General features: G+C 44.6%; 1 protein-coding gene across 1 annotated transcript in view; it reads left to right on the plus strand.

Moving 5' to 3' along the window:
* Positions 1-18,406, plus strand: part of LOC119967641 (CUB and sushi domain-containing protein 1-like) — a 2,889,858-nt gene that overhangs the window by 2,608,973 nt on the left and 262,479 nt on the right. Inside the window, exons 43-44 of the mRNA XM_038800434.1 lie at positions 2,533-2,710; positions 14,919-15,064. Coding sequence (XP_038656362.1) covers positions 2,533-2,710; positions 14,919-15,064 — 324 coding nt within the window. The remainder of the gene's footprint in view (positions 1-2,532; positions 2,711-14,918; positions 15,065-18,406) is intronic.

Below are 18,406 nucleotides of genomic sequence, written 5' to 3' on the forward strand. Positions count from 1 at the left end.
TGACACCCCCTATTCAAAAATTTAGGAAACTATAGACAGGTTAGCTTGACCTCTGTGGTGGGGAAGTTGCTGGTATATACCATTAAGGAGGGGGATAACTGAACATTTGGAAATACAAAGTTTAATCCACCGTTGTCGGCATGGGGATTGGGGGTAGAGTACTAGACTGAATTGAGAATCGGCTGACTGACAGAAAGCAGAGGGTCGGGACAAATGGGTCCTTCTCGGTCGCTAGTGGGTAACGCAGGGGTCAGTCCTCGGACCTTAACTGTTTACAATCTACATAAATGAAGTGCAAGCAGGGACAGAATGTAACACAGCAAAACTTGCAGATGATACTGAAATAGCTGGGAAAGTTGGCAGTGAAGAGGAAATAAAGATTTTCAAGACGGATATCGATAGGCTCACAAATTGGGCCAAAATTTGGCAGATGGAGTTTAATGTGGATAAGTGAGAGGTTATCCATTTTGGTCAAAAAAATAGAAAGGCAAATTATTAGCTAAATGGAAAGCAGACTCAAAATGCATTTGGCCGGAGGAATCTGGGTGTCTGTTCATGAATTGCAGAAAGTCGGTATGAAGGTACAGAATGTAATTAAAAAGGCAAATTGAATGTTAGTGTTTATTGCAAAAGGACTGGAGTATAAAAGTAGAGAAGTGTTGTTGCAATTGTATAGGGTATTGGTGAGACCACATCTGGAATATTGTGTCCAGTTTTGTCTCCTTATTTGAGGAAGGATGTGGTGGCATTGGAGGCAGTTCAGAGGAGGTTCACCAGATTGATTCCGGGGATGAGAGAATTGCGTATGAGGAGAGATTAAACAGTTTGGGCTTATACTCGCTGGAGTTTAGAAGAATGAGAGGGGATCTGATCGAGGTGTGTAAACTAATAAAAGGGATTGATAAAGTAAACAGAAACCAAATGTTCCGCCTTACAAGGAAAACTTGTTGAGAGGTCACATATAGGTTGAGTGGTGGTAGATTTAGAACTGAGATGAGGAGGTACTACTTCTCGCAGAGGGTAGTGGATTTGTGGAACTCGCTGCCCCATAGTGCGGTGGAATCTGAGTCATTAAATGATTTCAGGAAGAAGATACATATATGTCTGATTTTTAAAAATGGGTTCATGGGTTAAGGGGAACAGGTAGGGAGGTAGTTTAAGACCAGGAAGAGATCAGCCATGGTCTGACTGAATGACGGAACAGGCTCGAAGGGCTGAATTACCTACTTCTGCTCCTAATTCCTATGTTCCTATTCGGGGAGGTGGTGGCATCATGGTACTGTCGCTGGTCTTGCAATCTAGAGACCCACGATAATGGTCTGGGGACCCGGGTTTGAATCCCACCATGGTAGGTGGTGAAATTTAAACTCAATAAAATGTCTGGAATTGAAAGTCTAATCATGACCATTGTCGATTGACGTAAAAACCCATTTGGTTCACTAATATCCTTTACCTTGTCTGACCTACACGTGACTCCAGACCCAGACTTTGAAATGCCCTCTGAAATGACCTAGCAACCAGAATGAAAACAAAAAAGGAATGAAACTAGACAGACCACCCGGCATTGACCCAGGCACACGGTGAACCCAGCCCTAATGGCCCTATGAAGTCCTGCTTACTAACATCTGGGGGCTCGTACCAAAGTTGGGAAAGCTGTCTCACAGCTAGTTAAGCAACAGTCTGACATTGTTATACCTTACAAACAATGTCCCAGAGCCACTACCACTGTTCCTGGGTATTTCATGTCTCACCAGCAGGACAGGCCCTGGGAGTCCTCCAATATTGACTCTGGACCCCATGAAGTCTCATGGCTTCAGGTTAAACATGGGCAAGGAAACCTCCTGCTGATTACCACATACAAGCCACCATTAGCTGATGAATCAGTACTCCTCCATGTTGAACACCTCTTGGAGGAAGCACTGAGGGTGGCAAGGGCACAGAATATGCTCTGGGTGGGGGACTTCAATGTCCATCACCAAGAGTGGCTCGGTAGTACCACCACAGACTGAACTTGCTGGGTCATAACGTACATAGCTGCTTGACTGGGACTGCAACAGGTGGTGAGGGAATCAATAAGAAGGAAAAACATACTTGACCTCATCCTCCCTGACTGCTGCAGATGCGTCAGTCTATGAGAGTATCAGTAGAAGTGACCACCACACAGCCTTTGTGGAGACAATGTCCTGTCTTCACATTGAGGATACCCTCCATTGTGTTGTGTGGCACTGCCACTGTGCTATATGGGATAGACTTCGAACAGATCTAGCAATCTAGACTGGGCATTCATGAGGTGCTGTGGGCCATCAGCAGCAGCAGAATTATATTCAACAACAATCTGCAACCTCATGGCCTGGCATGTCCCCCACTCTACCATTACCATCAAGCCAGAGGATCAACCCTGGTTCATTGAAGAGTGCAGGGTCAACAGCAGGCGTACCGAAAAATGAGGTTTTGTTTTGATGTAAGTTAAAGTATTTTTTTAAAATTGTACTAATAGACACCTTGGCAAATTGTGTCACGTTTGTTTTAAAGCTCCTTGCAGCCTGAACATAACATCACGGAATGGCACCATCTACTCCCCTGGGTTTCCCAATGAGTACCCAAATTCAAAGGATTGTAGCTGGCTAATTACCGTACCTTCAGGACATGGGGTTTACATCAACTTTACTCTGCTGCAGACGGAACCTGTGAATGATTACATTGCTGTATGGTATGACCTTCATTTAATTACAGAATTACTTGTGGAATTAAAATATTAATAAAATGGATAATGTTAATATGAGAAAACGTTGAATTACAGTTCATATTACCTATTTACTTCACTATACTTGATAAATAGAATTGCTATTATGATGCTTCAGTGTTGCACAACTGGAGTGATGCCAAGATATACGAGCGGGTAGTGATGGGGGACATCATTTCTAATCGATCTGCTGTCTTAAATTTGGAATAGCATTCCTGATATTTAAATACCATGCATTTTCTTCGACTACTCAGGAGATTGGGTAACAGTTTTTCTTCTTGGTCCTGTGGCACTTTCCAACCTCGGAAATGCGAGCCCACCTCTGAATCTCATTCCTGGCATATTTTTTGTCTCTGAGAGATGAATGCAGGCAGTTTGGGTTTTGCCAAGTACAATGAGGAGGAATACTGGTGCTGAGGTTGGCTGGCTAGAAAACCCACCTCGGGTCTTGATAACAGCAACCCAGCTACCAATATCATTTGTTTGCCCACTAAACCTCACATATCTCCATTCCCTTTCATATCTTCATATCCCTGTGCCCCAGCATAACCCCCATGACCCACGAGTCCCCCATGACCCACAAGTCCCCCATGACCCACACGTCCCCCATGACCCACACGTCCCCCATGACCCACACGTCCCCCATGACCCACACGTCCCCCATGACCCACAAGTCCCCCATGACCCACAAGTCCCCCATGACCCACACGTCCCCCATGACCCACACGTCCCCCATGACCCACAAGTCCCCCATTCCCCGACATGTCCTCCTTGGTCCCACATGTCTTCCTTGTCCCCCATGCCCCCTCATATCCCCCATGCCTCTACATGTCCCCATGCGCCTACATGTCCCCTCATATTCTGCATGTCCCTCCATTACCCTCCTATTTTCCAACCACCCCATAGCCCCTCCATGTCCCTCGTGTACTTTCCAGAACCGCTCACCCAATATCCACAATGTACAGTCCTCAAGAACCATGCAATAGCAATGGGAGTTGTTTAAAATGCAGGTGAAAAATTTAAACATGTCACAAACTAACAAAACTCTTATTCGAACATCTGTCATATTGCAAAGTAAATAAACTAGTTGTCAGTTAAAAGGTAAACCTCCGTAAGTGCTCATTAAGTTGTATAAATAAATAATGATGTGGTAAGAAACTTCATTATATTTGAAAAACTCTTAAAATTGTCAACCCCCTGAGCAGTTGTCAAAAGACCATCTACTGAGCTAAGTACTCTATCAACTTTCAGAACTGAACCAAGTATTCATAATGACCTCAGCTATCAAAATATTATTTTCCAGTTCCAAAGAACCCTGGAACTTAAAGAATAGATAGTGTTACATTTCCATTTCAGAGCAGATTTTCAGTCAATAAATTAAATGAAACTGGTGGGATTTTTAAAACTTTTAACAGCAGGACAATTTCACTTTTTAAATTTGCAATGTCTTTGGCCATTTAAATCACAGTCCAAAGCAGGACAGGTGAAATTTGCTACAATTTTGCATGTACTTCCTGGCACTTTCTCCACTGGGAAAATGCTATATATTTGCCAACACTTACACACTGCTGGTCAATCTAATGTTCAACTTAACCATTGCAAGGCAGAACATTGTGATCAGTCACTACATAAAAAATACATCTACATTTAAATGCAACATTTAATAGTGATATTTGAAAGTGTCATGGCATTTAACATTTATCACCTGGGAAAATGTTACTAATTCCTCAGCAGGATTCACTCAATAACCACAAACTCTCAAACCTGACAGTTTTTTGGGGGGTGTCTAAAACTTGTATCAGACACAAAGCTAATTGGAAAAACAAATTCAAGTTTTCTATGGTCCTCACAATGGTAACCCTGACCTCAGATGGAAGGTGGGTGCGTTTTTCATCCAACATCTTCCCAACCCATGAAAAGGCTGTTCAAAAATAGCCAAGGTTTGGGAAGGCAGAGGAAATTTGTTTTTGCAGATAGAAAAAAAACATTTCAGGTTTCCCAACCAGATTCTCATCTCCATTGGAATGTTAGTGTCCGGCGCTTTGTGTACGCAAGCAGTATGGTTCAGGATCCTGTGGGAAGGCCGTATGATTGTATCCAAACCTATTTCTGTAAAGGATGTTGCAGTCCAAGCTTATGCAAATGTATTTTAACTTTGGGACCAGAAAATGCGATATGGCTGTTTTCACCATCAGATTGCTCTTCATTATTGTTTGGTTGAAGAGGAGCAACGTCTGGGTTTTCCTCTTACAGAGGTACATTTTGGGGATAAATGATCCGGAAGTAATGCCAAAAGTTCTGTTATGTAACTGTTTCTTTACAATCATGTAGCTTTTCTATTTCTCTCTGATTTATATGCAATAAGTAGGAACAGATTGAAACGTTTAATTGTTTATGCAAAGTCAGAAAGTTAGAGTTGAACACTTTACAAATTGCAATAGGTTATTATATTAGTTTGTTTACTTAATCATTTACCTATAGATAGTGATGATTTTTTAAAAATTGTTTTACTGGATGTGAGCATTGCTAGTAGGACCAGTATTTATTGCCCATTCTGAATTGCTCTTGACAAGGTGGTAATGAGCTGCCTTCTTGAATCACTGCAATCTCATTGGTGTAGGCACACCCACAGTGATGTTTGGAAGTAAGTTCCAGGATTTTGACCCAGTGACAGTGGAAAAACTGTGATACAGTTCCAAGTCAGGGTGGTGTGTAGCTTGCAAGGAAACTTGCAGGTGGCGGCATTCCCATGCACCTGCTGCCTTACCCTTCGAGGTGATAGAGCTCATGAGTTTGGAAGGTACTGCAGAATTAGCTTGACTGAGTTACAGTGCACCTTTAGTGGGATGTATTGCTGCCAATGTTCATCACTGGTGGTGGAAGTAAACGTTTAAGGTGGTGGATGGGGTGCCAGTCAAGAAGCCACTTTGTCCTGGATGGTATCAAGCTTTTAAGTGTTGTTGAAGCTGTATTCATCCAAGCAAGGCTGTATTCTATCACACTCCTGACTTATGCCTTCTGGGTGGGCACTTTAGGGAGTGTTGCTCGTTCTGGGTGAGTGTGCTTAACACTCAATTTGGCTCTGTTTCGTTACTTAGCTCTGGAGTCGCCAGGTATCGTTAAGATACCGCCACAAGTTTCAAGGTCAAGTTCAAAGCAATAAAACCATACACCAATTAGTAAGTTCAAACAACTGAGTTTATTATAATACAATTATAATACTACCCATGCACACGCTAAGATGATTAAACTTTTCCTACCACTAAATAAACCAATACTTAACTCAAAGGGAACTGCCGGATCAGGGGACAAGGCCTCTTGCTCTGCTCTGGTCTGCAGACTTCAGGTTGGTACGGGTTAAAAAGGGGTCAGGAGTGTCTATCACTGGTAGGGATCGTTGTGAGACACTTACTTGCTGGCAGCTGCTGTCCCAAACCTCTCCTCTCTCTCGGTCAAGGTCTTCTTTGGTAAAAGCTGGTCCAGATGCTGGTCCAGAGAGGAGGGCTGATTAAGAAGAACAAACTAAGTGTGGGACCTGTCTTTTATAGGTCCTAGGGCTTCGCGCCCTTTTGGGCGGACCCCTTTACCTGCTGGGGATCGATCGGGTCTCTTCCCAATCGATTTGTTTGAATCCCCCCAATACTGAGGCTATCTCTCGGCTACTGGGTGGGCCTTCAGGTGCTTTGTTTTCGAACCCCGCTGGTGCTGGGGTGTCTGGTTTCTCATACACTGTTGCAATCACTTCTCTATTTGTGTCGATTGTCCCTGGGATCGTTCCATTGCTATGTTAACTATCCCGGAGATTGCTCATTAGTATGCGGAATGTTTGTTTCGGTGCTGTCTGCTCTCTTAGCAGACAGAATACACGTTGGCTTGGTGCAGCCTGCTTGTGCTGCAGACATTGTCCATTTTAACCTGCAAGCTTTGCGTTCCTCCATTTTGTATTGAGGGAATGGCCAACTTCGGTGGCTACAGGAGGCAGGTGGTAAGTTACTTGCTTTAGAACTCCTAGCGTCTGACCTGCTCTTGTAGCTAATGTATTTACATGGATCGTCCAGTTCAGTATCTGGTCAGTGGTAACCCCCAGGATGTTGATAGTGTGGGATTCAGCAATGGTGATGCCATTGAATCTTAAGGAAAGGTGGCTAGATCATCTCTTGTTGGACATGGTCATTGCCAGTCATCAGGTCACGCCTGAATCGTGACCAGGTCTTGCTTCATATGGATACATCAGTACCTGAAGAATTGCAAATCGTGCTGAATATTATGCAATCATCAGTGAATATCTGCCGCAGTTCTTTATTTATGATAGAAGGGTCATTAATGAAGCAGCTGAAGATAGCGGTGCCTACAACACTACCCTGAGGAACTCCCTGAGTGATGGCCCAGGACTGAGCTGATTGACCTCCAACAGCCACAACCATATTCTTTTGTGCTCGGTATGACACCAACCAGCAGAGAGTTTTCCCCCGATTCCCATTGGTTCTAATTTTACTTGTGCTCCTTGATGCCTGATGTCGCTCTCACCTCACCTCTGGGATTTTAGCTCATTTGTCCATGTTTAGACCAAGGCTGTAATGAGGTCAGGAGCTGAGTGGCCCAGGTGGAACAAAACTGAATGTCACTGAGCAACAGGTTATTGCTGACTTGTCACTTGAAAGAATTATCGACAACAGTTTCCATCACTTTTCTGATGATCATAAATAGACTGATATGACAGTAATTGGCCAGGTTGGACTTTTCCTGCTGCCAGGGGAGATTGGATCATCTTATGTATAATTTTGAAAATCCTCCACTGAAATGTTAATGTCAATTTTATCACATAGGAGCAAGGAAATCAATAGTTAATGTTATAATAATTATAATCTTTATTAGTGTCACAAGTAGGCTTACATTAACACTGCAATGAAGTTACTGTGAAAATCCCCTAGCCGCCGCATTCCGGCACCTGTTTGGGTACATGGAGGGAGAATTCAGAATGTCCAATTCAACTAACAAGCACGTCTTTCGCGACTGTGGGAGGAAATAGGAGCACCCGGAGGAAACCCACGCACACACTGGGAGGACGTGCAGACTCCGCACAGACAGTGACCCAGCCGGGAATCGAACCTGGGACCCTGGAGCTGTAAAGCATTTATGCTAACCACCATGCTAACGTGCTGCCCCATTATTATTGTCACAAGTAGGTTTACATTAACACTGCAATGAAGTTATTGTGAAAAGCCTCTAGTTGCCACACTCCGGCGCCTGTTCGGGCACACGGAAGGAGAATTCAGTCTGTCCAATTCACCTAACAAGCATGTCTTTTGGGACTTGTGGGAAGAAACTGGAGCACCCGGAGGAAACCCACGCAGACACAGGCAGAACGTGCAGACTCTGTACAGACAGTGACCCAAGCAGGAATCGAACCTGGGACCCTGGCGCTGTAACGTAACCACTATGCTACCGTGCCACAGTCCCGTGAAGCAAAATGCGTTAGCTGGTACTGATACCCATTGTTGAGTTCATGGCCAGAGGTGTGTGAAACCATTGAAGATACTCGTACCTCGCCTTCCTTCTCATATTTCACCTCCTCCTTGTGCCACACTCTCCTGATTTATGCAATGGTGCAATTGTGCGCTTTTAACTTCCCCCACTTACTTGCACCACGACCTTCGCCTTGTATATTTTGCCTTTCAAATACCCAAGAAGTGCAACCTGGCCAGACGATGGAGGAACAGGAGAAAGGCAGTGATGATGAAGACTCAGCACTGTCATTCGATTTTGTACTTGCAACCACGAGCTCAGATACTGACAGTGTGTAATTTATCGGAGAGCACAGAGGTAGGATGTGCACATGGTGAGGCAGTGGGCACAACGTAGCCTGCAGCCAGGGCAGGGGGCAAGGGTAGCTCAGATGCTAGTCCATCAGAGGTGAGGTCATAGACTAGCTCTGCTAGAGCATAGAGATAAACACTTCAGTGTGGAATCTATCGAAGAACACTGATTGTTGCACTGATCTAAATTAGTTTCCTCCAGCACGAGAGAATGCATTGTAATGAGCTCTCTTTGAATAGGGAGCCACACTAATCTCTTTGTGAAACAGTGGACAGCAAACTAGGAGGTGTTGCAAATGTCTCCAGCTCCTGTATTGAATGATCCATATGCATAAAGATTCATGTTCACAGTTACCTCCACAACCATTAAGAATGTGGTCCTTTCCCTGCTCGGAGGCTGCAGTACGTGGCAGATTTCATTGAGGATGCCCTTTGTGAGTCTTTCAGAACCAGCCAGGTCAGCTCCCTGTGGACTTGTGCAACTTCAAACAACTGTAGAAGGCAACAACCACTCGCAGAATCAAAGTAACTGTCAGAAAAAGTCAACCAGGAGCTAAGCTATAAATAGTTGATGTTTTCTTTGACATAGCATTATTGGGTGTAATTTCAGCTGGGGGCGGTTAAGAAAGAGTCTCAGCTTTTGTGTTCAGCTCCAAGATGACAATGTTGTTGTCAAATCAGCATTGCACAATCAAGGATTTTCAAAAAAAATTAAATTTAACGTGGCCAATCTACATAGCCCCACATCTTTGGGTGTGAGGGTGAGACCCACGGGCAAACTCCACATGGAAAATCCGAACCCGGTCCTTGGCACTGTGAGGTAGCAGTGCTAGCGAGGTAGCACTGTGCCACCGTGCCGCCCTCAAGGAATCTTAATTGAAAATGAGAAGGAAGGTTTTACAAACCAGTTCCTGCAGCCAGGGTATAGGCAAGGGTAGCTCAGATGCTAGTCCATCAGAGGTGAGGTCATAGACTAGCTCTGCTTAGAGTACAGAGATAAACACTTCAGTGTGGAATCTAGTATGAAACCAGTTCCCCTTTCTGTCATTCATTCAGGTGCATATGGTCTTTCTCTGTTACATCTCTCCATCTGCCACCTCTATCTCCCTCCGTCTCCCTGACCCTCCCATTTCTCTCTCTATCTTTGCCACTTCATTCTGTTCTTATTATTCTCTCAGTCTCTATTCCTTCTCTTCGTCTCCTTTTCTCACCTTTCTAACTCCTCTTTGTTTTCTCTTTCTTCCCTCTCCCTTGCCACTCACACTTTCTCTGAATGCTACCCGAGAACTCTGTGAGCAAGTTCAATGACCTGCAACCAATCCTCGTTGAATTCAGAGGAACAGGAAAATGCGTTGGGCCACAAGGATGTTCGAACCTCAGCTGATGAAATGCCAGCACAAATTCTGAAGACCATTTTTTATTTTTTAGAAAGCTGTCAAGCTGAATTTGATGATATTTTCCCTGTCACAGCTATCACAGATCATAATTGTCTGATTGCCAGATCGAAACCAAGGGTTGCAAAAGCGGAAAGAACAGATAAAGCTGAGGATGTAACTTTGTAGCTACCTTGACAGCACAAAAAAATATTTATTAGCTTCATGACTTTGAAAAGGGGGACTGGTTAGCTCAGTTGACTAGATAGCTAATATTGTGTGGATTAGTTTAATGCCAACAGCATGGGGAACGATCCGCATTCGGCTGAAGCAGACCTGGAGCCCACCTTCACACCCTACCCATGGGAAAAAGATCATGGCATTTTGCTGTGGATTGACGAATAATTGCCAAGGACCTGCCTTTGGGCATGCAACTGGAGAAGAAGTTCCAAACCCAGTAAATTCAGCGTTTACACAATATTAAACCGACAAAGTCCAGAAATATTGGTTCACCTATGTTGTTCAGCTAATCAAACTACAGCATGGTAGCATAGTGGTTAGCACAGTTGCCTCACAGCTCCAGGGTCCCAGGTTCAATTCCCGGCTGGGTCACTCACTGTCTGCGTGGGTTTCCTCTGAGTGCTCTGGTTTCCTCCCACAGTCCAAAGATGTGCAGGTTAGGTGGATTGACCATGCTAAATTGCCCTTAGTGTCCAAAAAGGTTAAATGGGGGTTGCTGGGTTACAGGGATAAGGTAGATGGGGCTTGGGTAGGGTGCGGGTACAGTGTTCTTTAGAAGAGTCGGTGCAGACTCGACGGGCTGAATGGCCTCCTTCTACACTTTAAAGATTCTATGGATACATGCATGTTGACTCAAATCCAGTGTAAAAAAAACAGCTTCAGCCTCATGTGCATACGATAAATCCAATTGCTGTTGTCAAATCTTCATAGTCCTACATATTACTTCCTGTAGTAATCCACGGGAGGCAGGAGCTCCGTCACCACACCAATATTTATTTACAATAACGATATTACAGGAGCAGCTACAAACAGTGCTGCCAGCAGTCCAGTCAATGTAAGACTGGCTCACAAAGCCTACACAGGGTCTTATACGGGCCCCCTCAATGAGCTATCATTGAGGGAGCTCATACTCCAATTGGCCAACCAATAAAGCCAATTGCAGTTCATTACACCCCTCCCCCCCCCCCCCAAGGTCCGAGGAATTCCTGCCAGCTGGCATTCCTCTGAGCTTCTTCCTGCTCCTCATATCTGGGTCTGTCACCTCTGTGTCGTCCGCCGGGTCGTTCTCCGAAGTGGGCGAGGTGTACCTTATAGGTGCCCATCTTTTCCTTGACGACCTCCTTGGAAGTTGTTCTTCATCCTCCTTGGGGAGAGGTGTCGCAGCGGCCTCGTCGAACGTGTCCATCTCCAACTCTGACGATGGGGTCTGGAGAAATTGCTCGGGGCTGGGGTGTGGGTATCCTTTCCGTCTGGGCTATCTCAGCTTGAGGCGGTCCTGCTTCGCCTGCCTCCAGGTGTGGTTCCGCTGCCCTTATTTGGTCTAGGTGTTTCTTCAGCACCTTACCTCCTATCGAAACCTCATAGGATATGGGCCCTGTTTGGGACTCTACCGTGCCTTTGACCCACGTTGGTCCATTCTCATAATTCTTGACCTAAACCGGTGCCCCCACCTGGAAATGTCTCTGCTGCCGACTATTATTATGGCCCCTGTGTTGGGCCTCCTGTTGTTTCTCCACTTTCCCCGTTAAATTTGGGAAAAGGAGACTCAGCCTCGTTCGCAGCCGCCTTCCCATTAAGAGTTCAGCTGGCGGTATGCCCGTTGTGGAATGCGGTGTGGTCCTGTAATCAAACAGCCAGCGGGAGAGCTTAATGTCCATTGATGCTGCCGGCTATTTCTTGAGTCCCGCTTTAAATGTCTGGACCGCGATCTCTGCCAGGCCGTTGGTGGCTGGATGGTAAGGGGCCGTTTTGATGTGACGGACTCCGTTTTCCTTCAAGAATTTTCCAAATTCCCCACTTGTGAATGCCGTTCCGTTGTCCGACACCAATACCTCTGGAAGTCCATGTGTTGCAAACGAGGCTCTGAGCTTTTCAATTGTCGATGCTGTGCTTGCCGCGTTTATCCGGTGGATGTCCAACCATTTGGGGTGGGCGTCCACTATCAACAAAAACATTGAGCCCATGAATGGGCCGGCATGGTCAATATGCAGGCGGGTCCATGGTCTGCCTGGCCATTCCCACAGGTGCAATGGCGCCGCTGGTGGCACTCTTTGCCCCTGCTGGCACTCCTGGCACCGACGTACCAAGGCTGCTATGTCTGTGTCCAAACCTGGTCACCAAACGTAGCTTCGAACTAGCATCTTCATTTTAGACACCCCGGGGTGTCCGTGATGTCACTCGGTTAAGATTGCCTGATGGGCCTGAGCTGGGACTATTACCCGGGCTTCCCATAATAGGATACCGTCTTCTACGGTTATTTGGTCCCTTCTGCTCCAGTATAGGTGCACCTGGGGCTCCACTGGTCTTTCCAGTTCCCCTGTTAGCAGTAAATGCTTCATCTTGGCTAAAACTGGGTCTTTTTGCGTCCACAACCGAATATGTTGTGCGTCTACTGGTAGGGTGTCCAAAAAATTTAGAGTCATTACTGTCGTCTCTACTTTTGGTATTTGCGGCGGAGTGTCCGGGAGGGGAGGTCTACTCAAAGCATCTGCATTTGCGACTCGGGTTCCCGGTCTGTGCTCCAGAACGTATCTATACGCCGTCAGTAGCAATGCCCAGCGTTGGATTCTAGCTGATGCAATCGGCGGTATTGACTTGTCTTCTTTTAATAACCCTAATAACGGCTTATGGTCCGTCACTATGGTGAATTTCCGCCCGTACAGATACTGGTGAAATCTTTTTACTGCGAATATCACCGTCAGTCCTTCCTTCTCGATTTGGGCGTACTTCCTCTCAGCCATCGCCAAGGTCCTCGAAGCATAGGCTATTGGCCGTTCTTCCCCATTCCGTCCCAACTCCTCCCTTGGGTCATAATGCTCTAGGACATTTTCAGATGACTGCTGTTCCTTAATGTCCCTAAATGCTCGGTTTTGGCGGGCGGACCATTTCCATTCTTGCCCCTTTTCTAGTAGCTGGGAGAGGGGTTCTATGATGGACGCCCTATTTTCAATAAATTTTCCATAATAGGTTACCAACCCTAGAAATGATTGTAACTCCTGGACCGTGGTGGGAGCTGGGGCTTCTTTTATTGCCCTTACTCTGTCTTCTAATGGGTGTAAGCCTGACTCGTCTACTTTATATCCCAGGTACGTCACTTGTGGGGCCAGAAAAACACATTTTTCCCTTTTTAGCCATACGCCTGCCTTTGCGAAACGCCTGAGCACTTCCTCCAGGTTCCTTAAGTGTTCCTTGTTTGTCCTACCCGTGATTAAGACATCGTTCAAATAGATCACCATCTGTGGTAGTCCCTGCAGAATATTTTCCATTGTACGCTGGAATATAGCGCAAGCTGATGACACTCCGAAAGGTAGCCTAGTATAACGAAAAAGGCCCTTCAGGGTGTTGATCGTAGTGAACTTCTGGGAGTCCTTGTCCAGTTTTAACTGCAGGTAGGTGTGGCTCATGTCCAGTTTCGTGAACAAAAATCCACCTACCAATTTGGCATATAGGTCGTCTATTTTCGGGATTGGGTATTTGTCCAGCAGTGCGTATTTGTTTACCGTCTGTTTGAAATCTCCACAGAGACATATCGAGCCGTCTGGCTTCAAAATTGGTACCACCGGCGCTGCCCCTTCCGAGTCTGATAATGCCGTCGCGCCGTAACCTTTCTATTTCGTCATCTACTTTCTTCCTTAATGCAAAAGGTCCCAGCCTGGCCTTACAAAATTTCGGAAGAGCTTCTGGGTCCTAGACTGGCTCACAAAGTCTACACAGGTGCTTATATGGGCCCCCTCAATGAGCTATCATTGAGGGAGCTCATACTCCAATTGGCCAACCAATAAAGCCAATTGGAGTTCATTACACTTCCTATTTCTGTCATTTTCAAGCTGCATGCATCCAACTTGTGTAAAGAATGATATGCATTCCAGAAATGTGCCTGCATAAAGTAACTGGTTTAATCTCTTTAACTTGCAAGTGGCTTGACTAGTTGTCAGTCATCGCTGATTTGACTTCACTTCTAGGAGATGAATACTGATTGATATGAAGTCAGATTAATCAGAAAGAAAACGGGACCAGAGGTATTCAAGAGGAGTTCATGCTCACGTCTCCCCATGCACAGCAGTCTGCGTCATTCCAAGAAACATCTTTGTTAAACATACCGTACTGGGACTCCCCAATTGTGAGAGCCTTTGCTATAAAGAACATTCACACTTGGAGACTGGGGCCCCAGACCATGTGTGCATGGTTGATCTTTGCAAGTGAAATGCAGGAGCACAACATTTTGGTTAACGAATATGGATGATACTGGAAATAAATGTTATTGCATGGAACATCGTATGGGTAACTTATTAATTTCAACAGAACTATTTAATTGATTTCTTATCATATAACTGTAATTCTGCAGCTATATTTTTAATGATAGTTGGGATGGATTTTTGAAAATAGCTGTGATTAGCTCAAATAGCAAACTTCTGTGCAGTTGTTTTCATGTGGATCTTTGAAGGCTTTGCTGATCTTCGTTCAGCAAAGTTGCTAATTTGTGACGGTGTTAAAAGAACATGCATTTTTTTTAGCTGGAGATTTAATGTGCTTTGCATGGATTTAATGTGCAGAGCTATGCACATGTGGATGATATTTTACAGCAAATTAGTTTTAACATTGCTTTAATTCTGCAAATATTGCTCAATGGATAGCTGACATGTAGCAGCTTAAAAACAAAACAAGTCTGTATAATCAGTACTGAAAGTTGTTGAATTTTGTTCCTGAACTAATTTTCAGACACACTTGTCTTCATTTATTATACAGGGATGGGCCTGACCAGACTGCTCCGCAGTTAGGCATTTTCAGTGGCAATACAGCTCTGGAATCAGCTTACAGCTCCACCAATCAGGTTCTTATCAAGTTTCACAGTGACTTCTCCGGAGGGGGATTCTTTGTCCTCAATTTTCACGGTCAGTCTGTTTCAGCAATGCATGCTAATGAATTAAAAGAGACTTTCTGAACATTTGCATGATAACTTCCTTGGAAGGCCCTTTTAGAAAGTGTTATTTACATTAAGGAATGCCATTGATTAGGGTGAAATGTTCCAACAGCCTTTAACCCCCATATTTCTCCTTTAAATAGAAGTTGAATTATGCAGATACCAGACTTTGCAGAAGTGCAACTATATTGGGATTGATAATTCATATTCTTATCTTTGTTTGCCCAAAGGGAAAATATAATGATGCATGGCTTGAAATAGCAGGGTTTAATCTTCGTTTGAGTGTGCCTGTTCTGACAAGAGCGGAGACCATCAGTCGACAGAAAGTGTCCCAATCTACAATCGGTGGTAGTATTTGTCAGATTATACTGACAGCCATTGGCAGGGTTGAAATGTTTCTTCTACTTCAAACTGCACTTTTTACCTTGCTGCAAAGCTGTACAGATGCTGCCCTCTACAATCTTAGTTCTCTCCCAGATGTGTGGAGGCTCTGCGAACATATTTCTCCATTCCTGGGGCAGGAACAAGATAACGTTTGGCACCTGATATAACGGTGCTATTCTCAACCTTAAACTCCATCCTGTCTTTGTTTTACTGCTTTTTACCTCCATTTTGTGAGCACAGCTGCAGTCATTGTTCCTCTGAATTATACTCATCTTCAAAATTGTTGGACAGTTTCAAAAGCACACAAAAAGCTGCAACTTCTGGAATTCTGACCGACCGTTGCACTTGGAATTTTAACTCTCCTTTCATCTGCATAGATGTGGACAGAGCAACTGCATATCCGTAATATCTTTCCATAACTGAGACACTGTGGGCAGGAATCTCCGGTCCCCCAGCCATGTGTTTCTCTGCAGCGCACCATTTGCTGTCTCTCTCTCTCTCTCTCTCTCTCTCTCCCCTCTCCCCCCCCCCCCCCCCAGCTTGTCAATGGGATTTCAAATTGAAGCCACTTCACGCCACCGGGAAACCAGCTGCCAAGAGAAAAAGAGAATCTCAACAGCTGGAGAATTGCAGCCTATAACTAAAATTAACTATAACAGGAAAGCTATTTTTTCTGCAACATGGTGTTGCAATTTAGTCTTGGCACACAGTCTCCACTCCCACCTCAGGGCCAACACCTCCCCTCCTTTTTACTTTGCAGTCCAGAAGATTTGAACACCAAACCTGATGTCAGCTGATTATAACTTACTGAATATTTATTTTCTCTATTTGGTCCTTTCTCCTCAACACTGTTTTTCTCCATTAAATATAATCTGCCTGTGTGGGTTGGCCATTTATGTTCTGGTGCTGTCTGACTCTGTCCACTACCACACATGCGGTACAGGGACAAAACAGAAACCTCACTACTGCATGCGCACTGCACCTGGCTTGTGAAAAACAACCCAGATTTATATTTTGTGAAATATTTCTATTTAACTATGAAACCACTTCTCCTTTATGTGCTGGTAACTCTGTAGCAGACCCCTGATACTTCAGAGTGCGGGTGCTTGAAGACTGTGACACCTGAGGAACCTAATGAATACCCATGCTGGGGGCCGAGCATGATGTCCATTGGGAACCTATGTTAAACCTGTGCTCAAAGTTCATTAAAGCTCCCTCCCCAATCAAAATATGCAGGGGGTCCTTCACCAAATTGAAATGAAATGCTTGAACATTAGACCATAAGACCATAAGACATAGGAGTGGAAGTAAGGCCATTCGGCCCATCGAGTCCACTCCACCATTCAATCATGGTTGATTTAGTTTTGAATCTAGAAAAAGGGAGAACAATAGGGCCGAAGTTAGTTTGCCCAGCATCACTCTCAGTGACCCACGTGGCATTCATCATTGGCACAACATGGATCTGCCAAGCTTCACGAGAAGCAGCAGTTGACAAATTTCACCATTATACATTCATTTCCTCATGTTATTTCGCAGCATGGAGACAAAATTGGTTAAGTGGCAGAAAACAAAAATGGTGAATGGTTGTTTTTCAGACGGGCGGAAACTTTATAGTGGGACTTCCCACAGGTCGGTGTTAAGACCCCTACTTTTCTTGATATCCTGGACTTCAACATACAGTACACAATTTCAAAACTTGCTGTGGCACACAACTTGGAAGAATCGTGAACTATGAGGAGGACAGTTTTAAACAACTGTACCAAAACAAAAAGACTCAGAGGTGCTGGTGAAATGGGCAGACCAGTGGCAGGTGAAATTTAGTGCAAGCAGAAATGATCTGACTTGTTAAGAAGAACAAGGAGAAGCAATATAAATTAAAGAATACTATTCTAAAGGGTTGCAAAAGCAGAGTGATCTGGGGGGAGATGTGCACAAATCATGGAAGGCGGCAGGGCAGGTCGAAAGAGTAGTTTGAAAAGCACTTGCGTTAATAGGCTTTATAAATAGAAGGGGATTGATTCTCCATTTGAGAGACCAAGGGCACGATCTACATGCAACTAAATCCCATGGTTGACATTGCTACAGCTCCCTCTGCCTCCTCTTCCTAGTCCTCTATGCCACCTTGTTCACTGCATTTTGTCCCTTCCATTTGTCCCCGCAAACCCCGTCCCACCCCCACACCCCATAAACTGTTGTTAATGTTGTAGTGCCGGGAAATTTTAGCTTCTCATACAATCCACACCTCCGTCACTCTCTCCATCCCTTGCACCCAGTGTGTCACGAGCAATAACCTGAAGTGCCAGTGCAATATTTAATAAACTAACCTTGTTTTACTGGACAACATCAGGTCCTTCCAACACTGGCGTCCCGATCACCAGTGACACTTCACAAAGATTTGCTGATCAATACCTTCCAATTAAGATTCACTATGGTTGTACAGGTTTTCCAAAATCATTCTTCCTATGACCCAGTTGAATTTATCCAGTGAGTAGGTGACCTATATAAGCAAGTTCCTGCTGCATATTGGATGAACTAATCTCAGCTGATCTGACTGTCAGAATATAAACTCAGCTGAAATCAGCTAATTCACCAGCTGGAGGGTAAATCTGGGCAGTTTTCCTGGTCCTAATCAGCTTCTACTGAGTGCGATAGATGCCAACTGAGAGCAGAATTGGTTTAACTGTGGAGCATTCTGGCAATACTTACTGCTGAAATTGTCCACTGAATAATATCCATGGTGAGGGATATGCTGTTTGGTGCATATGAAATCAAAGCTCAGAAATGAATCAGTGTCTTGAAGGAGGGGAAACGCAAAACCATTTGAGAGCAATAAAAGAATTTTGAAAATGTCTGCAGCAATGAAACGTTACACCAATTATTCTTGGTGTATAAGATTTTTTACTTTTCTAAAATCTAAGTTGATCAAAAG

Source organism: Scyliorhinus canicula, chromosome 6 (assembly GCF_902713615.1).
Source record: "Scyliorhinus canicula chromosome 6, sScyCan1.1, whole genome shotgun sequence".
NCBI classification, from domain to species: domain Eukaryota; kingdom Metazoa; phylum Chordata; class Chondrichthyes; order Carcharhiniformes; family Scyliorhinidae; genus Scyliorhinus; species Scyliorhinus canicula.